This window comes from Maniola hyperantus, chromosome 14, assembly GCF_902806685.2.
Source record: "Maniola hyperantus chromosome 14, iAphHyp1.2, whole genome shotgun sequence".
Classification (NCBI taxonomy): Eukaryota; Metazoa; Arthropoda; class Insecta; order Lepidoptera; family Nymphalidae; genus Maniola; species Maniola hyperantus.
The window spans coordinates 8,990,310-9,015,067 of record NC_048549.1 but is presented as its reverse complement, the minus strand read 5'-3'; the positions used below and the strand labels follow the sequence as shown (position 1 = coordinate 9,015,067).

At 35.2% G+C, this 24,758-nt stretch overlaps 2 protein-coding genes across 4 annotated transcripts in view; both read left to right on the top strand.

The window, feature by feature from the left end:
• The first annotated feature begins 5,893 nt into the window (after positions 1-5,893).
• On the top strand, positions 5,894-18,109 carry Wbp2 (WW domain binding protein 2). 3 transcript variants are annotated; one of them, XR_011237563.1, is made up of 8 exons: positions 5,894-6,077; positions 6,538-6,712; positions 7,383-7,542; positions 9,187-9,317; positions 9,697-9,967; positions 10,469-10,548; positions 12,217-12,329; positions 17,756-18,109. XR_011237563.1 is itself a non-coding variant. In XM_034975777.2 (7 exons), exons 1-7 carry the CDS (start codon positions 6,022-6,024, stop codon positions 12,262-12,264), a joined length of 921 nt encoding a protein of 306 aa, XP_034831668.1. In that variant the 5' UTR covers positions 5,894-6,021; the 3' UTR covers positions 12,265-14,250. The 3 variants fall into 3 exon arrangements, 1 of the variants encoding a protein (XP_034831668.1); XR_011237562.1 differs by lacking the exon at positions 17,756-18,109 and adding an exon at positions 16,239-16,953; XM_034975777.2 differs by lacking the exon at positions 17,756-18,109 and having other exon boundaries at positions 12,217-14,250.
• A 2,045-nt stretch (positions 18,110-20,154) lies between these two features.
• Spn (Spinophilin) overlaps positions 20,155-24,758 on the top strand; it is a 53,614-nt gene continuing 49,010 nt past the window's right edge. Inside the window, exons 1-2 of the mRNA XM_069503066.1 lie at positions 20,155-20,554; positions 24,433-24,527. The gene's annotated coding sequence lies outside the window, so the exon portion shown is untranslated. The remainder of the gene's footprint in view (positions 20,555-24,432; positions 24,528-24,758) is intronic.

Below are 24,758 nucleotides of genomic sequence, written 5' to 3'. Positions count from 1 at the left end.
AACTACTGATTTCATTAGATTGCATAAAATAGATTATTTACCTTTATGTGTTTGATAATATCTCAACGCCTGAATTTTTATGCTATCATTTTCAGTATCTGAATTTTTACCTTTTAAAATTTTATTTACATTATTGCACCAGCTGTGAATAATCAATTTGATCACAAAATTTATTATATAATTTTTCAAATTGACTTTGTGTGTATCACATGTTAAAAAATCAAAACTTGTACTCTGATCAACTAATAATTTTATCATTTGACTTTTGCCACTTTTCCCAGGATCATTTTTTAACATGCTTTTTACTATTTTTATTATATTTCTCACACAATTTGAAAAGTTACGCGAGGGTCGGTAAAGAGATCTCCTTGTGATATCGATAGAATGTATGTATTCATCTGCTTGAGGTGGGGTGGTGTCACACAATTCATTATTGCATTTTATACAAGATTTACACACATTCCTTTTTAGCTTTTTTATGACAAACCCTGTCACATACTTTTTAGTTTCAGAGATTATTAATTTGTCTCCAATTTCTGAACTACTATCTGCCAAATTTTCTATACTTAGATCTGTATCCATTGGCTCATTGCTCATCGGGGGCTCTTTGATGTCATGTTCTATCAAAAGACAATCTAAATTTTGTAACATTTTGTTAGGATCTTCCTCACAGTTAGCCCCTAATGAGTGACTTGAATTTAAATTATTTACAAGTAATGTTTTGTAAATACTTTCAAACTGCTGGCAGGTAGGGTTTGTGTTTCTAGCCCCGTGGCTCCTCACAGAGGAGAAAAAGTTTTCCACAGGATCTTGGTTAAAACAGCGCGTTAACAAACTAGTTACATTATGTTTTTCATTTAGATATAGCCACAATTCTTTCATAACTTTAATATTGTGGATCCAATTTTTAATTGATGGAACCTGTTCATAACGAATACTTACTGTTCCATCTTTTTTTTTTTGTTTCCATCTTAAATCGCATTGATTTTAATATTGGCACACTTTCATCCCATAATTTAAAATGGTCAGAGTTCATTTTCAAACAATTTTTATATATTTTATGGGTCTTTTTATAAGACCCTCCATTAAAGGAGTCAAAAAGACGATCAAATAATAGCAGCAAGTCGGCTGTGTCAGCACACTCTTGTGGTAGTAAATTATTTTCTGAAAAAGAAAAAAGATTAAAAATTAAATACTTAAATAAATACTTAAATATATTTTTTTATACATAAATGTCAGGCCACATTTACATGGATTTGTAGCTGATGCTCGCGACTTCACCCGCGTGGATTTAGGTTTCTTAAAATCTATGAACTCTATGATTTTCAGAGAAAAAAGTAGTGTCCTTCCCTAAGAAGTTATTTGTATACCAAACGTCAAAATTGGGTGGGCTGTGGGTCGATTTCATAAAACCGGCATCAATCATTATTACAATCTCAGTTGTTGTGATTGGCTGAATTTGTGCGATTCTTGTTGCAACAATGCATTGTAGCCAATAGTGAGCTGGCGTCAACCATTTATAATATTAGTATGGAGTTGTGGATGTTTTAAAGTTGCACTATCATCACATTACAGATGTAAAATAGCGCCATATATGTTGCTAATAAATAATTATTGAGAATAAGATTAGTCCTTGCTAGTCAAGTAGTACCAAAGTCTGATGAATTAATTCTAAAGTGAAGAAGGTCTTCAAATATCAGGTCTTTAAAAGTTTCAGAACATTAACAGTACTTACTTGCACAAAATCGTAGCGCTCCTGATACACGCTGACTAAAAACTTGTGCAGCATGTTTTACTTTCATCTTCGGAATTTTCTCTATGAGTACATGAGCTTCTGTTAACTTGTTGCACATTCGTAAGTCATCTTCTCCTGCATCAATATCTAACAGAAGCTTTAAATGTATCCATTTAGCAGTCTTTACTTCGTCCTCCTGTGTGAATCTTAATTCTTTTGTCAGTAAATTGTTTCGTATTCCTTTTAACAAATGTGGGGGATCAAATAAGGGGAATATATTATTATTTTCTACAGCAAAACTACTATCCCTAGGCTCGTTGCCTAATCTAAGACAATCTACTTTAGTCTCTTTTATCAGTTCATTTATAACTTTGTTGTTAATTGTAGATTGATCACAGACAGTTGAGACGACAGCCAATCCTGTTTGATTAATTTGTGTAATTATGTTTTTAATACACCTTTTTAATATTACTGCCTTTGTGGCACTTTTGCAAAACAAATAGCAAATTGGCTGTTTGAACTTAGCTTTTAGCCCCTTTATCATGAATACCAAAACATGGTCAGCAATATTCTCTGTAATTTCATTTCCCCCAAAATCTTCAAATCCGATTACTTGATCGAATGCTGTATTGAAATGTAGGGATGGAGACAAAGACATTTCATCAAAGATTAATACACATAATCGTTGCTCCATCCCCAATTTGTCTGCCGCATTTTTCAAAAGTTTAATTATCGCAGGGTTTAAGCCTGGTTTAATTGTTATTTGTTTAAGGACATCCAGTAATGTTCGTTTTGATGGCAAAGTTAACATTTTTCTCAAAAAGTTATAGCCTTTTGGACTTTTCTTATATATCGAGAGTGACATTAATTTTTCTGCATGATTAAATCTTCTTCCACGGCTTTTTTTGTTATGCTGTGTTAATTGCATTTTTACAAGTGTTTGAGCAGGCATAGGTAAGTATTTTAGAACCTTGTTAAATAATTTTGTTTTTGACATTTTTTTTGCTATCTTTACTTGGTTTCTTTGTTCGAATAATTTATTTTTCAAATTAACTATTTTCCTTAACAATTTCTGAACTTTGAGATTCACATGTCTTTGACCAGCTTTTCCTGAAAAAAAAAAGGTGTTTTTATTAAGTATACATTAACTATTAGACAATTTTCAATACTCTATTCTTGTTAAAATCTTGTTAAACAGTAAAGATTTTTTATCTCTTATTTAATTAAATTAAATTAAATTTATTGGATATTATTACATATTAAATTACATATAAGGAACACAAAAAATACTTATAATACAGATAAAAACAAGTAATAACAATTAAGTAGACCTAGGTCTAGTGGGGTGCCAGCCAGGTAACCTCCCAGTGTGTATGTGTGTATGTGTATTATTTGTTGTTTATGGCCACAACTTACTAGTAATTATTTTTTTCTGAATCTGAGTTTGAGAATATCCTGCTTGGATGTTGTGAACCACAGATGGGGTACTTTGAGCGACCGATTGATTATGTGTAGAACTTTCTGGTTGATTTATTGTATTAGCATCTAGACTTGAATCAATGGCACCTGAAATATGCAAAATAGAGTTTTAGAAGAAGTGTTTATGTTATAATTATTAGTTATACATAGTTAGTTTCTGTCTGCAACTTCATTAGGAGATTTCAGTTTTGAAGATTCCATAGAAACATTTGTACTTATTACATTTGATACCAAGTGGGGTATCCCGTAGCGCTGCCAAGTCGATTTTTTTGATATTAACAATAAACCTCTACAGTTTTGCGGCTTGTTAAGAAAAGTGATCTGTTTTACTCTTGTGTATTACAGAACCCTATGTGCTGTGTCCAACTCGCACTTGGCCAGTTATTTTCTACATAGCAGTTCTTGATTTATCGTGCAAAACGTCGAAAAATACGACTGAAGTATGGGACCCTCTGTGCACAAGTCTGACCCACACTTGGCCAGTGTTTTCAAGCTTCTACAATCTGTGCTTTGACCTATTATTGACATGTCAATCAATGTAATTTCTCAAAATCCTCTCTACTGTAATAACTAATAAATAAAACTCACCAAGGTTAAGAGAAGGAAATGCTGTCTTTGCTAGTCTTTTACTGTGATGGTATAAAAAACGATCTTCAAAGTGGTGATTGCAAATTCGATAATTCGTATATATTTCATCATCAGTCTTGCTTTCTAAATCTTGTCCTACTATCTCTTTCCATTGTTGAAATCGTTTCAAAGAGGAGTGGCCAGGTTTTGGAAAGTGATGCAAAACATCTGAAAAAGTAGTAACATAAAATATGCAATATATTATTGTATTATCTATACTTATTGTACTTATTTACTTAATCTCTATAATATATATATAAAAATGAATCACTGAATGTGTTGCTAAGCGCAAATTTCGAGAACAGCTGAACCGATTTCGCTAATTCTTTTTTTATAATATTCCTTGAAGTACGAGGATGGTTTTTATGGAATTGCCCGAAATCGACTAGGCGGTAAGACGTTCGCTGGGGCAGCTAGTAAAATATAAAAAAACCATAGTCATTAAAGTTCAAAATAATATCTAATGTTGTACCTACGTACCTACACTTAATTACAAAACAAAAAATGTACAGAATTAGTAGTCAATAATCCTTACCAATATTATAAATGCAAAAGTATGTCAGGCTGTCTGTCTGCTAGCTTTTCACAGTCAATTTGTGTAACCGTTTATGATAAAAGTTAGAAGGTACAGAGAAGCTTGCATCCAGGTAAGGACATAGGCTACTTTTGCCTCGGAAAATCAAACAGTTCCCATGGGATTCTTTAAAACGCTAAACCAACGTAGACAAAGTGGCGGGCATCATCTATTTGGTGAAGAGATAGCTTGCATCGGAGACGGTTGTAGGCTACTTTTATCACGGAAAATTGGACTTCTCACGGGATTTCTAAAATGGTTTTTTGGATGATATCCACGTGGACGAAATCGCAGGAATTATTTAGTATCATGATAAAATACCTAATGTACTAATGGAGCATAGAGTTTGACTCGTTTAAGAGATTTGTGTTAGATTACAAGTGAGCTGATTTTAAACTTACCGAATTGCTCACATCCGAACACACATCGAGATCTCCGTGGCATTTTCCCTGCACAAATCTATCGACAGAAAATCTTTTCACAAAGCAAAAACAAGTCCGTAATCCGTAGCCGTGGTCAATCGTTCAGGCATGAATCGAGTCCGTAAATCAATCCTTAGGTAGTTATCGAGGTGGTTAAAGGAAACACAGAGTCCAGTAAACAAAGCAGGGTCAGATAAATTTATCAGAAATAGAAATATTTAGAACCGCACAAACAACAATACACGAAAACATGAAAAGTTTTGAACTTCAACGGTGACCAGGGTTGCCAGATATTTACCAATTGAATTCGCCCGTTTTTTTTTTTTTTTTTAATAGATATAGCGAGCAAGCGAGCAGGCGGGTCACCTGATGTTAAGTGATTACCGCCGCCCATGAACATTTGCAGCACCAGAGGAGCCGCCGATGCGTTGCCGGCCTTTAGGAATTTGTTTTAGGATTTTGCCTGCTGAGTAGCCTAAAATCGCCCGTTTCTATCTTCCAGGGGCCCTACCGCGGTTGTTTGACAGCTACAATGTTACGATCACAATCATCTCTGATTGGTTAATGCTCGCTCACTATTGGCTACAATGCATTGTTGCAACAAGGATTGCACAAATTCAGCCAATCAGAACAATTGAGATTGTAATAATGATTGATACCGGTTTTAGACAATCGCCCTACTGGTAGCCTAAATGGTTACTGGTAGCCAATCGGGATTTTTGGGCGCCGATTGGCCCGCCGAGGTAGCCTAAATGGCGGTAATTCGCCTAATCTGGCACCACTGACGGTGACTGTGGCTGTCCAAATGTTTGTAATTTAAAATTACAACAATGTGCCCGCCATCTATTTACGTCTTTTATTAACTGTTATCTATTTGTTTAGCCGTACTCGCGCTTAGATGGCACCACAAGCGAATTTCAATTTGCGATTTTTTAATGTTCTGGAGTTGCACCCCTATGGTCCAGAGCAAAGAATTTAATATTTTTCTAGAAGGTTCAAAAGGGCTAGAACCTAGAGACGTAAAACCAGTTTAAAAAATTAGAGGTTATAGAGGTTGACACTTGACGTTTTATTTTTATATATATCGTTCGATCTTCGAGAAGATTACGATTATTTATCATTATTTATATCGATTTGGTACAGGGATACATTTTGCTAACTGGCTGGATTCCCAGGACTAAACAATGTCTCTAAATACAGCTCACGCAGATCATGGCGTGCTAATCCATGCTGGTGAATGGTAAGTCTCAGTTTATACAAATGTAGATGATTCTTAAAAATTCCTTTGATTGCTATGACTCATAGTAAACTCCGTACTTAACTAATACATAATATTATCATCCTTCTGGAACCATAATAAAACGGGCATATCGCCTGGAAAGCTTTACGTAAGTACTAGATAATCGAAAGAAAGTGCGATCGAAACTGTATCTTAAAATTTTTCTTACATATTGTAGTTTGTTTGTTGTCAAGTTTTTGTTGTTTATCAAGGTATCTGAAAAATTTCGCTTATTTTATCACTATCATCATGACTAATTCTAATTAAAAGTTTTGTCGTTTTTGAAACTTCCTCTTTACAAAATACCAAAATACATATAATACTGTCATTTGAATAATGCTCTTCGACTAAGAATGTCAAATAAATATATCAACAAATCAATAAATAATGGTTGTTTTAATTATGTGATTATTTTTTGCAGCATAATTTTATTCTCTGATAATGTGGTTGTGGAGTTCTATGGAAATGATACACAAGAGTTCAAAGGCACAAAGAATGGACGAATGTATCTTACCACCCATCGTATGATATATAACTCAAAGAACAATGCTGATCCGCTAAGATCTTTTAGCTTTCCCTTCATAGCTTTACAAGATGTAAGTATTAAAATATGGTTTTTTCGTAGACTGATGCAATCATTTTACAGAATGGACTGACCTTTTTAAAATAAATTTTTCAATTAATAACCAACAATCATCGATATAAATGACAAAATATGCCCAAGTGAACAAGATTTTTCACGGTTTTTGAACCCCTTTGAAATCCAGATGTCACTGAGGTTGCAATGGTGCTAAATAAACATTTTATGACCAATGAGTCGGTGCCATTTTGCTTGTTCAATGGCACTGTCCTTATGAAGTAATATATAAGTCAATATATACAAAATTACAAGATATCTGCAAATACAATTTAAAAAAAAACCAAGTAATATATAACAAGCTTGCTGAAATGGATACTGATTCTGCTGAGTAAATTGATCAATATTAATAAATAAGTATGCAAAAATATATCAAAATGTGTGTGAGCATATGACAGGTGTTGCAATACTCTAGGTATATATTGTGTCATGGAAACAAATGTCTTTTTTGTTGATTGCTGTGAACCAGCATAGGAATCTTAATATTTGGGATGATTTTTTGTACAATATTACAAGCATGTGATGGTGTATCCAGGCCAGTTGAGCTGCCATATTGTTTAAAGTATGAGAGTGATTTAATCAGTTTTAAAAAATTGTAATAAAATTGAATGTGAAATATATACTTATAGGTGACAGTGGAACAGCCTATGTTTGCCGCAAATTATATTAAAGGCAAAGTGCGTGCTCAGCCGAATGGAAACTTCATTGGTGAAGTCAAATTCAAGCTGACGTTCAAATCTGGTGGAGCTATAGAATTTGGCCAGGCTATGCTTAAAGCAGCACATCTTGGTAAGACTATTTTTTTCATATAAAAATACATTTAATAAAATTTCTCATATTGTGAGTCATTATCTGAAGGTAAAAGTTACTAGAGATCTATACAAATTTACAGGAAAAAGTAGAATGATGAAACAACAAGCAGAAAGTGTATCCTCTTCTATATTCTTGAATAAAAATAAAAATCAATCATACACGAAAGACCATCTTGTGAGAACAACTCAACCCATTTTGCTGATATTTTTAGTCAACAAAATTTTGCACCCGTGTGAAACCAGGTTGAATCGCTAGTTTATGTACATAATGAATACATAAGTCATTAATCTAAAATTATTGACATTTGCTTAAATGGTGCAATTTGAGGATTACACAATATTTTATTTACAAAGGTTTTATATGTCAGAGTGCGCCTACATACAAATAATATTGGGCATATATGTAACGGGGATAAACTTTCACTTATAATACCACAAGAGCTTCAAAATTATCGGGTATTTCCCGATAGGTTCGTTGCAAACAAATGAAGGAGTCAAGTTTTTCAGGTTAAAAAATCACGAGCGCGAAGCGCGAGTGATTTTTCCTGAAAAACTTGACGACTTTATTTGTTTGCAGGGAACCTTGAGGGAAATGCCAGATAATTTTGAAGCTCGTGTGGTATTCGGGGGATTATTTTTCCGTCCCAAATGTCGGCCAAAATCTCCAATTTTCACAATTGAATTCAACCTGTCAGTTTGACGTGTGGTTAATTTGACTGGATCATGTTTGTTTTTTATATATAGCAACTACCAGAGAAAATTTTCAAAAAATTATCAGTATAATACCATGTAGGTTGTACCACGTGACGTCGAATGGTGCAATTCTATTGGTCGACATTTGGGTCGGAAAAATAATCATATAAAAATGTGCTGAAAGAGCCTTTGGAAAATAACACAAAAAATTTGTATAGAAATTTTTAGGGTTCTAGTAACTCAAAAAGAAAAAAAGAACTATCTATATATCTATCTGTTGTGTCTGTCAAGAAACCTATAGGGTACTTCCCGTTGACCTAGAATCATGAAATGTGGCAGGTAGGTAGATATTATAGCACACGGAAGGGGAAAAATCCGAAAACCGTGAACTTTTGGTTAAATCACAAAAAAAAATTATGTGTTCATGAACAAATAATTAGTATGTATTTACATTTTTAAAGTAAGATTAATATACCAAGTAGGGTATCATAGAAAAGGGCTTTACCTGTACATTCTAAAACTGATTTTTATTTATTTCTATGCATAATAGTTTTTAATTTATTGTGCAAAATGTCGAAAAATACGACTGTAATAGTACTGCAGTTTACTTCTTCTGTAGTACGGAACCCTCGGTGCGCGAGGCTGACTTGCACTTGGCCCGTTTTTTTGTTTGGTACCGAACCCAAGCTCTTGTACAGTTTTAGTTCTAGGACCATAGTTTTTGAAGGCCATTGGGATACTGATCTTTTTAATGATGTTTCACACTATTTGTGAAAGAAAGCCTTAAGTTTTATGCATACACATAATGGGGAAAAATATGCTGGGTAGTCCAGCTGAACTCTTCTGTCAGCCTCCTTGTCGAAGTTGTTCTTACTCAACTGTACTTATAATTAGCAGCATTAAGCACATTGTCATAATGTAATTTCAGCCTCTCGCCACATGTCGGCCGACGCGCCGCCGCCGCCCTACACGCCGCCGTCGGGGCCGTGGTACGCCGCGCCTCCGCCTGCTTATGCACCTCCACCGCAAGGATATTATGGATGGGTGCCTCCATACAATGTAAGTCTTAAAATCTACCAGCTGATGCCTGCGACTTCATCCATGTGGATTCACGTTTTATAATTTTCGTGGGAACTCTTTGATTTTCTGGTAAAAAAGTAGCTTATGTAACTCTCTAATAAATAATGTAGATTCGTTACACCGTGATTGAAGGACAAACAAACACACATTCACATTAATTATAATATAGATACTAATAAGCTACTTCCTGGTGTACTTTGCAATCGCATAAGGGGTTCATGGAAAATCTTAAATCTAGCTTTCCTGTTTATTTCAGAGATAGCAAGGGCATTTCAAAGTAGTAGATTCATTTGATGATTCAAAAGCACTAAACACTCTACTTTCTAATGTATGAGCTAACAAAATCTGCTTGTTACAGGCATTTCCCGACCAACCCTCTCCGAATTCCGTGTTTATATCGAACAGTCCCCCTCCTTATCCTGGTGTGATGGGCGTAACTTATCCGCCTGGAGGCAGCTTCTCTGGAGCAGGGCCGAATGCCACAGCGCAGGCTGGCGGCTACCCGGGCTACCCGGGCGCCCAGGCCAACGGGCCCGTGCCGCCGCCGGGCTACCCAGGCAACGGCCACTTGCCGCCTCCGGGATACCCCGGCGGCTTCGCGCCAGGAGCACCCCCTATGTCGCCTAATGGTGAGACTTATTGAGAAGTTAACAGTTAAATAAAATTGGTGACAATTTTTACAGGTTACACAAGGCCGCGATTATATCTCTAAATTTACTCACGTAAGTAGCTTACTTGATTGACTTACAACAAATTTACTAATGTAAACACTTCTAAGTACACTTACATTAGAAAAGTTATAAATTACTAACATAAGCTATTTACGTGAGTAGAACTTAGGTGTAATCGCGGCCTAACTGTTATTTAAGGGATACGCTGTATTTAAAAAAAAATTGTAAGTTTAAAAAGTTAGTTTAATTAATGTATGTTGTATATTCAGTTATTACTTTGTTTCTCAACTAATTACATTATGTTCTTATTGTTTTTAATGTAGTTTAGAATATTGAAACATTTTAGACCCTCTTTGTTGGTAGTGATCAATTACTTTTAACACTAAAGTAAAATGGTTCATGTAATGTAGTGTATGGTATAAGTTTTGATGTTTGCAGTAGTTTAAATACCAATTTCAGATGCCAAAGCAGCGGAGGCGGCTCGAAGCGCGTACTACGATCCCAATAAGCCTCAGACAGCTTATGTTCCACCACCCTATGTAAGTGTATCTAATAAGTATAATATACTAGAGAACGAAATCTTGACATGAAGTAAAACAAACCAGTCAAGTGCGAGTCGGACTCGTGAAGAGTTCCGTACCATCATACAAGAAATCTCATATAATAAAAAACCGGCCAAGTGCGAGTCAGCCTCGCGCAACGAGGATTCCATACTAAAGTCGTATTTTTTTCGTCATTTTGCACGATAATTCAAAAACTGTGATGCATGATGTGAAGAAATAAATAAAAATCTGTTTTACAATGCACAAGTCAAGCCCTTTCATATGATACCCCACTTTATATAGTTATCTACTTCAAAAATTGAAAATACTAATTTTTAGTTCATGGCCACAATTTAATTTTTTTGTGTGATGTAACCACAAATTCACGGTTTTCAGATTTTCCCCAAATGTCTACTATAAGACTTACCTACCTGCCAAATTTCATGATTCTAGGTCAACGGGAAGTACTCTGTAGGTTTCTTGACAGACAGACAGACAGACAACAAAGTGATCCTATAAGGGTTCCGTTTTTCCGTTTGAGGTACGGAACCCTAAAAATCGCTCCAACAGCTGTACCACTTGGTATAGTTATCATACTTTGAAAGTTGAAAATACTTATTTGTTCAAGAACACATTTTAATATTTTTTTGTGATGTGCTCACAAATTCACGGTTTTCAGATTTTCCCCCCTCATGTCTGCCATAAGATCTACCTACCTGCCAAATTTCATGATTCTAGGTCAACGGGAAGTGCCGTGTAGGTTTCTTGACAGACAGACAGGCAACGAAGTGATCCTATAAGGGTTCTTTTTCGGTACAGAACCTTAAAAATAAATATCATGCTAGAAATAAGTAAAAGTAATTTGTTACACATAGTAGATGATAGTAAGTATAGTAAACTACACGGATCTCGAAGCATGGATACTTGCGCAGGTCTAAATTCGCCTTTTCGCTTTATAAGGCGCGTCTTATAAAGCGAGTAACGCGGCAGGACTACGAAAACGCGCGGTAACCAATGCGGGAGGCTGAGTATGATGTAATACGCCAGCCGACCAATCACGGACACTGCGCACGTCGCACCCCGCTAATTAGATCCAACCTGATGTACCTTCAGGAGACTAACACAAAAATTATCATATTGTGACAATCACAATTATTGTTGTATTTGCCGGAATTTGTAATAGGTTTGAATTAAATTAAATAACCTAAATAACCTTTTATTTGGGACCATAGCGCACAGTACAAAACAGAACAACACCAGACAAACGTACATAAACAAAACAAAAAAAAACAACAAAAAACAGAGCATGAAGACAAAAAGATCACAAATACTTAACTAATACGTACGGCTTTCCATGCATTTCAACCGAGAAAACCATCGCACTTACTTAGCTCCTATAGATAGTGTACGACTGTAAGTGTATAGAGGCGGCGATTTTCCCAGCCGAATTGCATGGAATTACAGTAAAATTAATCTAAAATAAAATAAAATAAATGTCTGACATAAACCCGAATGCGTGTCTGTCTAATGAATCATGTATCAACTTGGTATAACTCAGTACTTTAGATTGAGCCAATAGGGACTGTCTGGCAATCATAAGTGATCGTGATCGTTATAGCGTCGTGCTAGACTTGGAGCTCTAAAATAGTAAATTTAATTTTGCAGGATCAACCGCCGACCTATCAGGAATCTACGTCGAAGAAAGAAAACTAATGCACTGTCCACACTATCACATGAGCACCGCTTCGCCTTCAGACTACTTTGACTAGAAAGCTACAGTGAGTTTTCAATTTTTGTAATTGTAATTGAAAACAAACATGAACTGCAAATTTAGCAAGAAAATGTCACTTATGTTTTTATTTTAGATAAATATGTAGCATTTTCCAGTACTTTTATGTATAAACAAATAGGACATCATAATATTCACAACTATTCTTATTGGAAGTCAAAAGTGGCTGAAATAAAACTAATATAAAATTATGCGATTTTTCTGTCCGCATCGAAAGTTTTTGGTTTTATGTTATAATTGATAACTCGTAACAAAATGAGTTGATTCTGGTAGCTTCAATTTGGCTAAAATACGATATATGTGACATACATTGCGATAGTCTCAATCGTTGTTATTGACGAGGTTCATATATTGCTAAAACTGTATACTATTATATTTTATATCCTCAGCTAATGATGCGATTATGGATTGATTGCATCATTACAGCTGACGATCATTATGTCTAGCCGCGGTTTTAATTTATCTTTTAAGGTGCTCTATGAAGGGTATTTAAAATATTTAGAACCAAAACATTAACCTTTAGTACGTCAAAGCATGCAAAAAAAATTACACTCCTATGTCAAGACTGTGCCGTGGTCACGCTTGGTTCACGCCTAATGCGCAATTCGATCTGTTTACGTATGTTTCTATGATATGCTATGAACTAGCGACTGTTACCGAAAGCCAGATAACTAATTAATATTATACACTGGTTTTTTTACTAAAAAGTTAAAAAGAATTAACAAATTTTAAGAGTACTTAAAATCACCAATGGTTCTATAATGATTGTCTAATGGTTCTAAATTAAAGTATTGCAGTTCATGTTAGTATAAGGACTATATTTGGTTTTTAGCATTCCATTAAAAATTTCTTCTAGCGCCATTTATAATGCTAGAGCCTTCTATCTGTGTAAAGTTTATCAGTATTAAATTAATTTGCTTTGAATAAAATTGTTATTGAATTTAAATTAATGTGTATATAGAAAGTATAATATCCAATAATAGCAATTATATTTCATTAGTTAAATGGAAATATCGCATGCCGCTTACTTTTTATTTCCAAAGATAGAAATTAATCGAGAATAGGTTTCAGTTTGTGGAAAGGTTTATTTACAATACAATTTTCTACTGATAAACACTTTAGGGTGATTATATTTACTTATTAAGTTTTTTTAATAAAAATTTTAATGTGGTGACTGATCAATATAATATAACTTGTATGGATTTGTTGACCGTATGCATTAGTTAGTTAACGCTTATAATTCATCTTAAGAAGTATATCCAAACATACGAAAACATATGTCTCAAGATTTAATAATTTCGTGCTCTTTAATTTTTAATCGTAATTATATTTTTTTGTATTTAGTCAATAGCTCAGTTCTCTCTGATCTAGGTATTTAGTCCGCAACGCATTATCTATTAAATAGATAAAACTATTGCCTGCGTTCAATGATCCAGCGTAACAAATAATTATTATTATTTAGTCAGTATAACTAAATTTGCTGATTTTATTTTAGTTAAATTACTCGTATATGACGCATATTAATGAAATAGGACAACAAATAGATTTGGAGATCTTTGTGTGGCTCTATGTCCAACCATAGTTAATAGGCTTAATAGTTACGAAAAGGCAGATAAATGATGATATGTACATCTATTTGTTATCTTGCAATATTTTAACATATACTCCGTAAAATGACTCCTCACGCGCCATTTTAACTCTATGAGTCAACTGTCATGTCAAAAGTACGGTTTATCTTTAAAATAAGGACTAAAATTGTACTTTTGACATGAAATTTGACACAAAAAGTTAAAATGTCGCGCGAGGAGTTAAACTTTACGCGTTATACTTATATTTTAATCCAAAAATGTTATTTGTGAATTATGTATTTTATCTACGTATTTTAGTTTAAATAAATTACATTTACAGTACATTGAGACTTTTACTGTTTTAATGTATGTATATATTAATATTATTTGACTTATCTTACAATTGTCTTTATCAATCGGCCCATAAATACTTACATCTGAACGATAGTATTATTAATAATAATTAATAGGTTTATAGGTAGGCTTTTAAATGTCTGACATGTATAGGTGACGCCAAACTTCTTGAGTACTTACTCTGAACTGAAGGAGTGATGAGTAGTGTCGCATTAGTAGTACTAAACAGTATCAGCGAGGAGCGGGAGCTGAGCATATATTCGCGCTCGTCTCGCGTATTCTATTCTTCGTAGTACAAGTACTTCAGATCATTCAAGACGTTTGGCATCAACTATATGGTATGAAAATAAAATGCTGGACTAAAAAATCATAAAACTGTTATGGTTCTAATAAGGCTACAACCAGCACCTACTAGCTCGGCTACTAACCTAACCTAACCTAACCTAACCTACCGAAATATTCCAATATTTAGCCTGGAGTCGACTTGAGGCGCGCCGAATCGAACCGACAGCCATTAATTGAGATTTGTATTGATTTAGCGCACTGGTGCGTCGTTGATCGACGCAGTTCTATAGTAATCATACAGGCTAGTTGCTCTTTGGATGCGTTTTCCGCCTTTGACTCGTGCAACTCATATGTACACAGTACAATCCCGACTTTCCACGTACTATGGGAGCGCGCAGACTGGGTGTTAGCCGTACTCAGTCTGCACGCTCCTATAATACTTGTAAGGCCGGGATTGTTCGTGCGTGTTCGTACGTGTTCGCACTAGTCAAATTCAAAACGCATCTGCGACAAGAGTCAGGTGGCGAATTATTCCGATTCGATTCGACTCTGCTCGGCGAGCCTATAGTGGACAGCGTTTATATCGTCCTCTGAATACCCTGGACACCCCTAAGGGCGTTTGTCATCCGTGAAATCAGGGATTCCGTAAAAAATACGAATCGAATGAGTACGTATTTGTATGACGGCCACTTTGAAGAACCACGGAATCAAGAACCAATACAGATGAGTTCAAAAGTTGACAAAATAAAAACTTCTTGCATAAAAGAAGTTAGTGAACGTCATTATTAAAAATAGAAAATCAAATAGAAGTTATGTGGGCTGTCAAAGTTGAAAAATTTACGTGTCAATTACAAAATTTACTAAAACTACAAAAACAATAATTAAAATTAGACATGATTAACACTAAATCCCCGTCTTTGTAAGCATATAGCATGGGTAAGTTTTACTCTTAAATATCCAGTTATAGTTAGATGTGGGATTTATAATTGACAGCTTTGTACAAAAGCCTGCAGTTGTAAATTTTTTAGATAACGAAGCCAGCTTGCTATTGGTTTACCTGCCACCATATACTTAGCCTGCCACTATGATGAACAGGGTTTTCAGTTAAAGTACAAAAGTTCAATGGCAGATTACAACTTTTCAGAGCGCAGTATAGACTAAGTACTTTTTATAAGGCAAATTTCTTGAAGTACCTATAGATACAACTGGCGTTGAACTTTTGTACAAAGTTGTTAATAATAGTTTGAAAATATCTATTTTAGTTAATATAAATTCCACGTAAAATTTAAGAAGTTTTTCTCTTTTAACTTTAGTATAATAAAGGCATGCTGCAGGAGGATAATATAAATAATAATAATTGATCGGACGAAAAATAATAATATAACATGAGCAAGCAGTGTGAGTATCCACTCATGCGACTTGTATACTATTATTCCTAATTTTAAGTATCTTCCCTCGTGTTTAGCTGGTTTGATAAAATAATTTCGTGCGTTTTGATCCGCATTACCTACTGCTCAGTGTATAAAGACACTTTTAATTTTTTTGTGATTGTGTCACTAACATGTAAGTTGTATTTTTTTTAATTATCTGTGTTTTATGAGTGGCTGATTTACTAACGTAGTAGAAGCTGGCTTCAGTTATCATTAGTGGATTTTAGTGAGACCGTTGATTGATAGAGGATTTTCTTACAGAGTAAGACTAAGGAGTAAAGATAGATGGCTCCTTCGATTCACCCGCCCTGCACACCGACTGCGTCATGTACGCCCATTCGATGCCATCCCACACCGCCGCCGTGTCAAAATCCAGAACGATGCCTAAAAAAGACCACTTCGAAAAACATAAAGCCTTGTCGAAGTGCTGTTTCCATTATGAGAAACAGGGAGAAGGCTTCATGCGGCAGCTGCAATAAACTTAGACGTTCTTCTAGTCAAAAATCTGTAGACAAGTTTCTGAAAAAAAAATCTAAAGAGGGAAAGATGAAAAGAAAGGATAGACTAACAGGAAGCCATAGTTATGCAAATTATTCCAAAAAACAAGGCTCTCGTCGAGCCGAGTCCGACTGTTGCTTGGGCAAAGGACATAGAGGACGTCTTAAGCGACCTAAAAAATGTTGCGAAATACTTTAATAATAATTCTACAAAGATACTAATAATAGGAAACCACTGTTCTTGTACAAAATGTTGTGAAATTGTATAACAGCTTCTTTTGATACCTTATTACAACATAAATAAAAGCTTCCTGTGTGTACCTACTGTAATTTTTATTATTTTTATATAATTTTTTAATTTATGTAATGAATATAGGATTACATAATATTATGTAGGTAGTCCTAATATGAGAAATTGTATAACAGCTTCTTTTGATAGGTACCTTATTACAACATAAATAAAAGCTTCCTGTACCTACTGTAATTTTTATTATTTTTATATAATTTTTTAATTTATGTAATGAATATAGGATTACATAATATTATGTAGGTAGTCCTAATATTCATTATTATGTTTCACTAGCTGCCCCGGCGAACTTCGTACCGCCTAACAGTCGATTCTTTTTCAGGATTTTTTATTTTTTTCTCTCCGTAAGAACCATCCCCGTACTTCAAGGAATATAGGTAATGAAAAAGAATTAGCGAAATCGGTTGAGCGATTCATTTTTATATATAGAGATTATTCATAATATTTCTTATGACTGTAACATCACCCATAAAATTGCTTTACCATCCCTAGTTAATCTCTTTTGCACAACACATATTATTACAAGGTCCATTTTAGTGTACATACATTTTTATTAGAGTGAGCCTTATCAAACAAAGGCCAGACAAAGGCCCCCAGTTCCCGGCAGCCCTGCTATTCCCGATTACGGTAAGGTGGTGGGGAGCGGGTGGATGAGGAAGGCTGAGGACCGTGTTTGGTGGCGTGCTCTTGGAAAGGCCTATGTCCAGCAGTGGACGCAAACAGGCTGATGGATTGGAGCCTTATCAAAATTTTGATTTACAGGAAGCTGTTGTCAAAAAAATGGTAAAACAATTTTGAGGTATAAAAGTGAGCGTCCACTAGGCTCGCTGAGTTGAGTCGAATCGAATCGTAATAATTCGCTACCTATATGTTTACTAAAGAACTGCGTCGATCAGCTACGCGCTGCAGTGCGCCTAATCGATTTGTTTGTCATACAAATTCCACTCCAGATTGAATAAGTTGTTATGTTCCAGCTGCAAATAAAAGCCTAGCACCCTGTATATCTGCACCGTCATGCAGTGTTCATAAGCATAGACCTCGACCCCCACCATGTCAGCAACCAGAAAAATGCTACAGTAAAAGTAGGCGTAGTACAACAAGATGCCCTAGCGCAGTGGATCAAGTCGATCGTCTCGGGTCTACTTGCGAATGTGCCAGGGTGCAATCAAAAGATTCGAGAATGAGTAACAAGAAGACTCATAAAACACACAAGAAACGTATGCAAAAAGTATATAAGAAACGTTCAACGACATCGCGTTGGAGTAATAAGAAAAAATGCTGTACAATATTGTAATAATTTAATACATACCGACAGTATAAAGTACCGATACAAGAGATATACAAAAGTACTAACTCTGTTTTCGTTGAAACCGGAAATCTTAATCAGTACCCTTATTATAAATGCGAAAGTGTGTTCGTTTGTTGGTTTGTCCTTCAATCACATCGCAACGGTACAACGGATTGACGTGATTTTTTGCATGGGTATAGATGGGTTTATTCCGGAAAATCAAAGAGTTCCCACGGGATTTTTAAAACCCTCATTCCACGCGGATGTAATCGTGGGCATCAGCTAGTAATGTAGTAATTTATTCAAATAAACCCTTCTCCCTCTGAGAGACGAGCTCTGTAGTGAGCCGGCGATGGGTTGATCATGATGATGATTCAAATAAAACTTGTATATTTATTTCTAAATTTATTGCCTATTTAATTGGGCAAAGGCTGATCTTTTTAAAAGCTTTTTATTAGGTTAACTTGTTTCGTTCTTGGTCTTGCTTGTCTTTGTTGTAACTGGGTCTTGTCTTGGTCGTGGTTCCGTAAGTTAAAAAGTTACAGGAATTTTGCCAATTTTCAATGTTAGCGGTGGCCATCTTCAAAATAATTCAACCGCCTATGGCTGTCGCATTTCATTTTAGTATTTTCTGTTGATGAATCATCATCATTATATTCAACAATCAATCACCAGCCCACTACTGAGCATGGGTCTCCTGTTACAACGAGAAGGGATTAGGGCCTAAAGTTTAGGACATAGTCCACCACGCTGCCCTATTGTGGATTGGCAGACTGCACACATCTTTGTGAACGTTATGGAGAACTCTCAGGCAGTTACCTCACGATATTTTCCTTCAACGTGTGCAAAGCAAGTAGTTTTTAGTTGCCAATAACTGCACATAACTTCGAAATGTAAGAGACCTGGGATCGAACCCCGGACCCCCTGATAAAAGGCCGATGCGACTCTCGAACTCTCGACCACTAGGCTATGACCACTTCGCCACTTGATACGGCTAACAACCGATCACAGATTTAGTATCCTAGATTAGGTGACTTTTTCGCTAAATGGACCCGTCAAGCGTCTACTAGTTAGAATTAATTTTTTTTTGATTATCGTGTTTCTAAAGTTACCCAGTTTCATTGATGCTAATCTGCTCAAAAGAGCTAGAGCCCAGAGCCGTAAAGTTTGTTGGAATAAAAAGTCTATAATCTATGGTCTTCAACGGTCACAGACAAATAAAGGATTAACCAGGGAGTAACATAGGCTACTTTTAAACAGACTGTCAAAAAGGAGATGTTGTGTTTTTCTACACACCGAAATCTCCAAGATAACTGAACCGATTTGTGTAGTTTCTTTTTTAATCGATAGAAAAACTTCGCAACATTGTTCCATAAAAAAATTGGATTCCAACTCCTCAGTCCTGATGCTGTACGGGACCCGACCACTAAAACTGATGGAATTTTGGAACTGTCGCTTATAAATTGATAATATTGGAGGTTGTTACCAAGTAAATACTTTTTGAACTCGAGGACTCAACTCCTCAGCCCTGCTGCTGTGAGGAATTGCATTTCAAAATCGTGATGATCCCACGGGATTTTTAAAGAATCATGCATTTAAATGTTTTTATGAAATTTGGTACTGAGATATCCTGTATCTCGGGGAAGGGTTACTATGGATAGGCTACTTTTGTCCTGGAAATCAAAAGTACCCACGGGATTTTAAAAACCTAAATCTACGCGGGCAAAGCCACGGGCATCAGCTAGTATGTAATATTATCTTACTATTATCCTCAGAATAAAGACTGTTAGAAGTAGCCCTATTGTGACAATTACTGTTAGAGCGAGATAGCTAAATGCATTTAAGCTCTTGTTAGAACGTGACAAGATGATTATGTCAAAATGTATTTGTACGTGAGTATTTGACAAACAACGTGAAGTGTAGAAGGGATGACATTTCACAAGTAAGAAAATCTGCTTGAGCGAGAGGGACTGAGGGGGCCACGATAGTTGCAAATCTGTATCATATCTACCTAAGTCCATAGATAATAATAGAAAAGTCTGTCTTGGTATTACTTTATTACTCTATGGTTTAGTGATTATATTCTCTTTGGGAGTGGTTTCGCAAATTTTTTGCAATTAATTTATTAATTATTATTGAATAATGTATGTAACGTAAAACGTCTGAATAATTCTAATAAATTATTTAGGTATAAGATTACTTTAGTGCATAACTTAGTTTCTTTAAATAGCTTTAAATGCACTACGCGAATTGAAGCTGTCCCGGATTATTGACGTTTCATAGTCTAGGCTTCCGAAATTCGAATGTCTGTTTGTGTCGGGCTGCTGTAAGAGGGTGTGTGGTGTTACGGATATTTTACTTATTTAGACCATTAATTAATCAAATAAGTTTTGGTGGAAAGTGCATTTGATTATGTGGTTCAAATTAGCACTGATGTGGCAAACCGGATCGCACCTAGTTGGTGAAAACGTGACTCTTTTTTAAGGTCAGTATCAGATTTTCTTATTCATTAAGGTCTAAGCGTGAGCTTAAGAAGTAGACACTGTTTACGATGAAATAGGGTACCTATTTTATTTTATTTTTATTTTTCATGTACCAAAATTGTAGTTACAAAGTAATAATAAATTAAGTTACATTGGAAATGCTTATCTCTAAACAGAGATTTCTTCCAGCTTCCCATTCAAGGTTGTGAGTAACTACCTAAATAATGAATCCTACTTTCTAAGTAAGTAGTAAGAACTTAAATTTTAACATAAGTACCTACTCTTAACAAATACTAAACAGAATGATAAAATTGATGACTAAAAGGCTTCTAAAAGGTATAGTCTGATTATTTGACTGTTCTTCCATTATACAGTACTTAATACATTGAATGGAAAGCTTACTCATTGACTTATTGATATTATTAATACTATCAATTAAGTACATTGATACTTACTTATTGATATGATGAACTTAAAATTATGTTACAAGAAAGATCTACTAAATATTTGCAAGCATTAAAATTTGATTGTAATTAGTGTTTAGTGATACCACTAGTAAAGGAATACATTGTGAGGAAACCTGCATGCCTGAGAGTTCTCCATAAAGTTCTCAAAGATGTGTGAAGTTTGCCAATCTGCCCTTAGCCAATGTGGTGGACTATGGACCAAAAAATACTTGGAAAGCTTTACACAAGTTTAAAATTGATTGTGGAATTTAACTTATTATATTAGACTGGCTGATGCCTGCAACATCCTTAGTATGAATTAAGGTTTTAAAAATCCTGTAGTAACTCTTTGATTTTCTGGCATGAAAAGTAGCCTATGTCACTCTTCAGGTCTTAAACTATACCTATGCAAATAATCACACCAATCCATTGCTCTGTTGTGATGTGATTGAAGGACAAACTAACAAACCAACCAACAAACACTTTCATATTTATTATGGGTAGTGATAACGATAACACTTATTCCAAAAATCAACTTTTACATTCTCTTGAAGATTCCGACTGTTGCGTTTGTTGATTATTATTATTTGTTATTTATCATCAGGAGACACATGCTTAGTAAGGAAACACCTGAATAAGCATGGGTCTCTTCTCAGAATGAGAGTGATCCGCACTTGGCCAGCGTGATAGAATATGGCCAATATTCTAATAGGGCCAATATTCTATCACGCTGGCCAAGTGTGGATTGGCAGACTTAACGCACCTTTGAGAACATTATCAACATTAACTCTTAGGCATGCAAGTGTATTCACAATGTTTTTCTTCACACTGTTAAAGCAAGTGATACCTACTTAAGTAGAAAAGATACGCACATAACTTCGAAAAGTTAGATGTGCATGCCCGAGATTGAACACCCAACCCCCGAATAGGAGGCCAACATACTAACCACTAGGGCCTATGCTATCACAGCTGGGGCAGCCTGTAATGAAACAGGTAGATAGTTTACTTACTATAGTATATAATTTGAAGGGTTGTTAGATCTCTCTTAGTTGTAGGAAAAGTAGTGGGTTATAATAGTAGGTTCAAAAAATACTTAATTACCAAATACGAAAAATCTGTCAAGGGCAAGTCAGACTCGCACATGAGCGTGTCTGCCATTTTAAAACTTTTCTTAAAGTGCCTTGGGGTAATTCTGACAGGAATTTCTGTGAGATGATCTTTAACTCCTTTATTTCGGTTAATTATATATATAAACAATTTTTCTAATCAGGTCATCAATTTATGATTTACCTCTCTTTACATAGTGAAAGATATTTTGATAAACATTATAATATGAGATACTCTTAAAGTAGATAGTTTTTTTTAATTTTAGCATTTGAAAAATTGAGTTATTTTTTCTTAGAATTGGGGTAGTTGTGATTTGTCTTGGGTATTTCCGAATTTTATCAAAAGTGGTTTTTATTGCACTCTGACTGAAACAAAATATCATCACTTTTGCTAGTAGTTTCCCTAAACTGTTCTTTTACAGCTTTGTAAATCGGAACTACCCCAGATCTTATTTATTATGAAGATAATATTATCTAAGATGTATCTGAATTACCCCAGACGGGTATTTATGAAAACAATGCAAATCAGAGTGTGTTGTGACCCTTTACCAAACGTGTAAAAAGCGATTATCATTGTTAAAACAAACATTCATTCAATTATCTTACCAAGATTCACAGAAAATACTCAATAATAAATAGAGAAAATGATGTTGGGGTTATTAGGAAGCACCAAAAAACGCGCGTAAATCACTTGTTTGGAAAAAATCGAGATAATGACGTGCGTTTCACACTAAAGACTCCCGACGCCTGGAGTGTCAAGGACAATAAAGATGGGGTCTAGCCTAGTGATCCTATCAGTATAATAACGCTAGTATTGGTAGAAAAAATTAACTTTCGCATTTACTCAAAATTTTCATTTATCCCAAGGTACCTTATTTGTTGTAGCTGCAAGAAATAAATACATTCTGTGAAAATTTCAACTCTCTATCTACTATTAAGGCTCACGAGATCACTTATAGAGGTTTTTTATTTAGGTACACAGTTTCCCAAATAAGCAGGTTAACATGATATTTGTCTTAGTTGAAGAGGTCCTACTATGTTTAAATGTATATTTATCATATAAAGAGGTTGAAATTTTAATATATGTATATATTATATATATACGTACATATTATGTAACAGAAAACCATATTTTATGTTACACAATTTTTTTTATTTTGAAAAGAAAACAACATTTATTTTTGTCTCACTACGGGTTATTGAGCTATAACCTCCCAATTACTAGAGGTATACCTCTTTACTGACCTTTGACCTTTTCTAAAGTCTGGTTTTAAAATTATTTTAATACAAACTTAAGAAATTTATTTTAATTTTAAAATAAGGTCGATTTCACTTTCCACTCTGCTATCAAGAGCGGGTGTGACGTGTCCAAGTGGCGAAAAGCTCCACCCTTCGTAGAAACTACTCTTTGTGGATTATGAGGGCTAACTTCTTTTGTAGTTACAGCGTGTTAGATTAAGTAGTACTGTGGTCGTGATCTAATTTACCATAGCTAGTAGATAACTAAACAAAATTATAAATATTCGAATTATTATTTTTGCTGGTCAGATTTTAAGGAATATATGGATTGGCAGCCAATAGCTGTATGATGATTGTTGAATGCCGATGCCGATCCGTCCAGTAGTTTGAGCTGTGCGTTGATAGATCAGTCAGTCAGTCAGTCACCTTTTCCTTTTATACTTTTAAGAGATGAAAATTCGTCGAAATAAATGTATCCACTGAAGATGTTTTAACTAGCCAAGAGCAGACTGATTTTCTAGCGGGAGAGGGTTAGAGTCTAACCCCTTGTGTTGACGTATTTAGAACGTTGATCTTATTTAAAAATAACTATAACCAAGAAAAGTCGTTCGACCTTGCTCGAGTCATAGGTGAATTAGTGCGGTTGCAACGTGCAATCTGGTAACCCAAACCTTCAGGTTCCCCATGAGACTTGATGTGTAGTTTTACTTAATTATTTATTATTATCTTACAAATAATAAAATAAACGATTCCAAAAGCCATTATTTTCTGCCTTTCATCTACTTTTTATCGAAGATGTGAATGGGATAGTTGCAGACATGTTTGAGAACATTATGGAGAACTCTCAGACATGTGCAGGTTGCCTCTGTTTTGCTTCACCGTTAAAGCAAATGGTATTTAATTGCTTTAAAACGTACAATAACTTCGAAAAGTTATAGATGTGCCTGAGATCGAACCTCCGATCTCCCGAATAGGAAGCCGACGTCTTAACCACTAGGCTAACAACGCTTAATTATTATTATTATATACTTATGTTTAGGATATACGACAAATGTCTGTCACATTGGTAATTCTACCCTCTTGTTCCAGATGGGCAAACGCGCGCGGCGAGCGGGCGGCCGCGCGGCGTCGTATGACACGCGTTGCGCGACGCTTGCACCATACACCGGGTCAACACTTGCAACGTAGGTATCGATCGACGATCAGTGATATTGTGTTTCATGTTACCAAATGTACTTCTCCAATACCTTGGTATAATCTTATTCATAAATATTGCAACGCCAGCAGCGACGCAGGAAGTCTCATTGGACGCGCGGAACTGCAGCGACGCGTTCTGTAATATTTATCTACTGCTACAAAGTACTGTGGGATAAATATGGGCATCATAAGAAAGCTCTAGAGTCTCTCAACGGGCG

What these genes read in the sequence shown, in the direction of transcription:
- Wbp2 (XM_034975777.2), top strand. Translation starts at nt 6,022, where the DNA reads ATGTCTCTAAATACAGCTCACGCAGATCATGGCGTGCTAATCCATGCT. An exon ending in GATGGGTGCCTCCATACAAT is followed by an intron (nt 9,318 to 9,696) that starts GTAAGTCTTAAA and finishes TGCTTGTTACAG; the next exon opens with GCATTTCCCGACCAACCCTC. An exon ending in ACCCCCTATGTCGCCTAATG is followed by an intron (nt 9,968 to 10,468) that starts GTGAGACTTATT and finishes TACCAATTTCAG; the next exon opens with ATGCCAAAGCAGCGGAGGCG.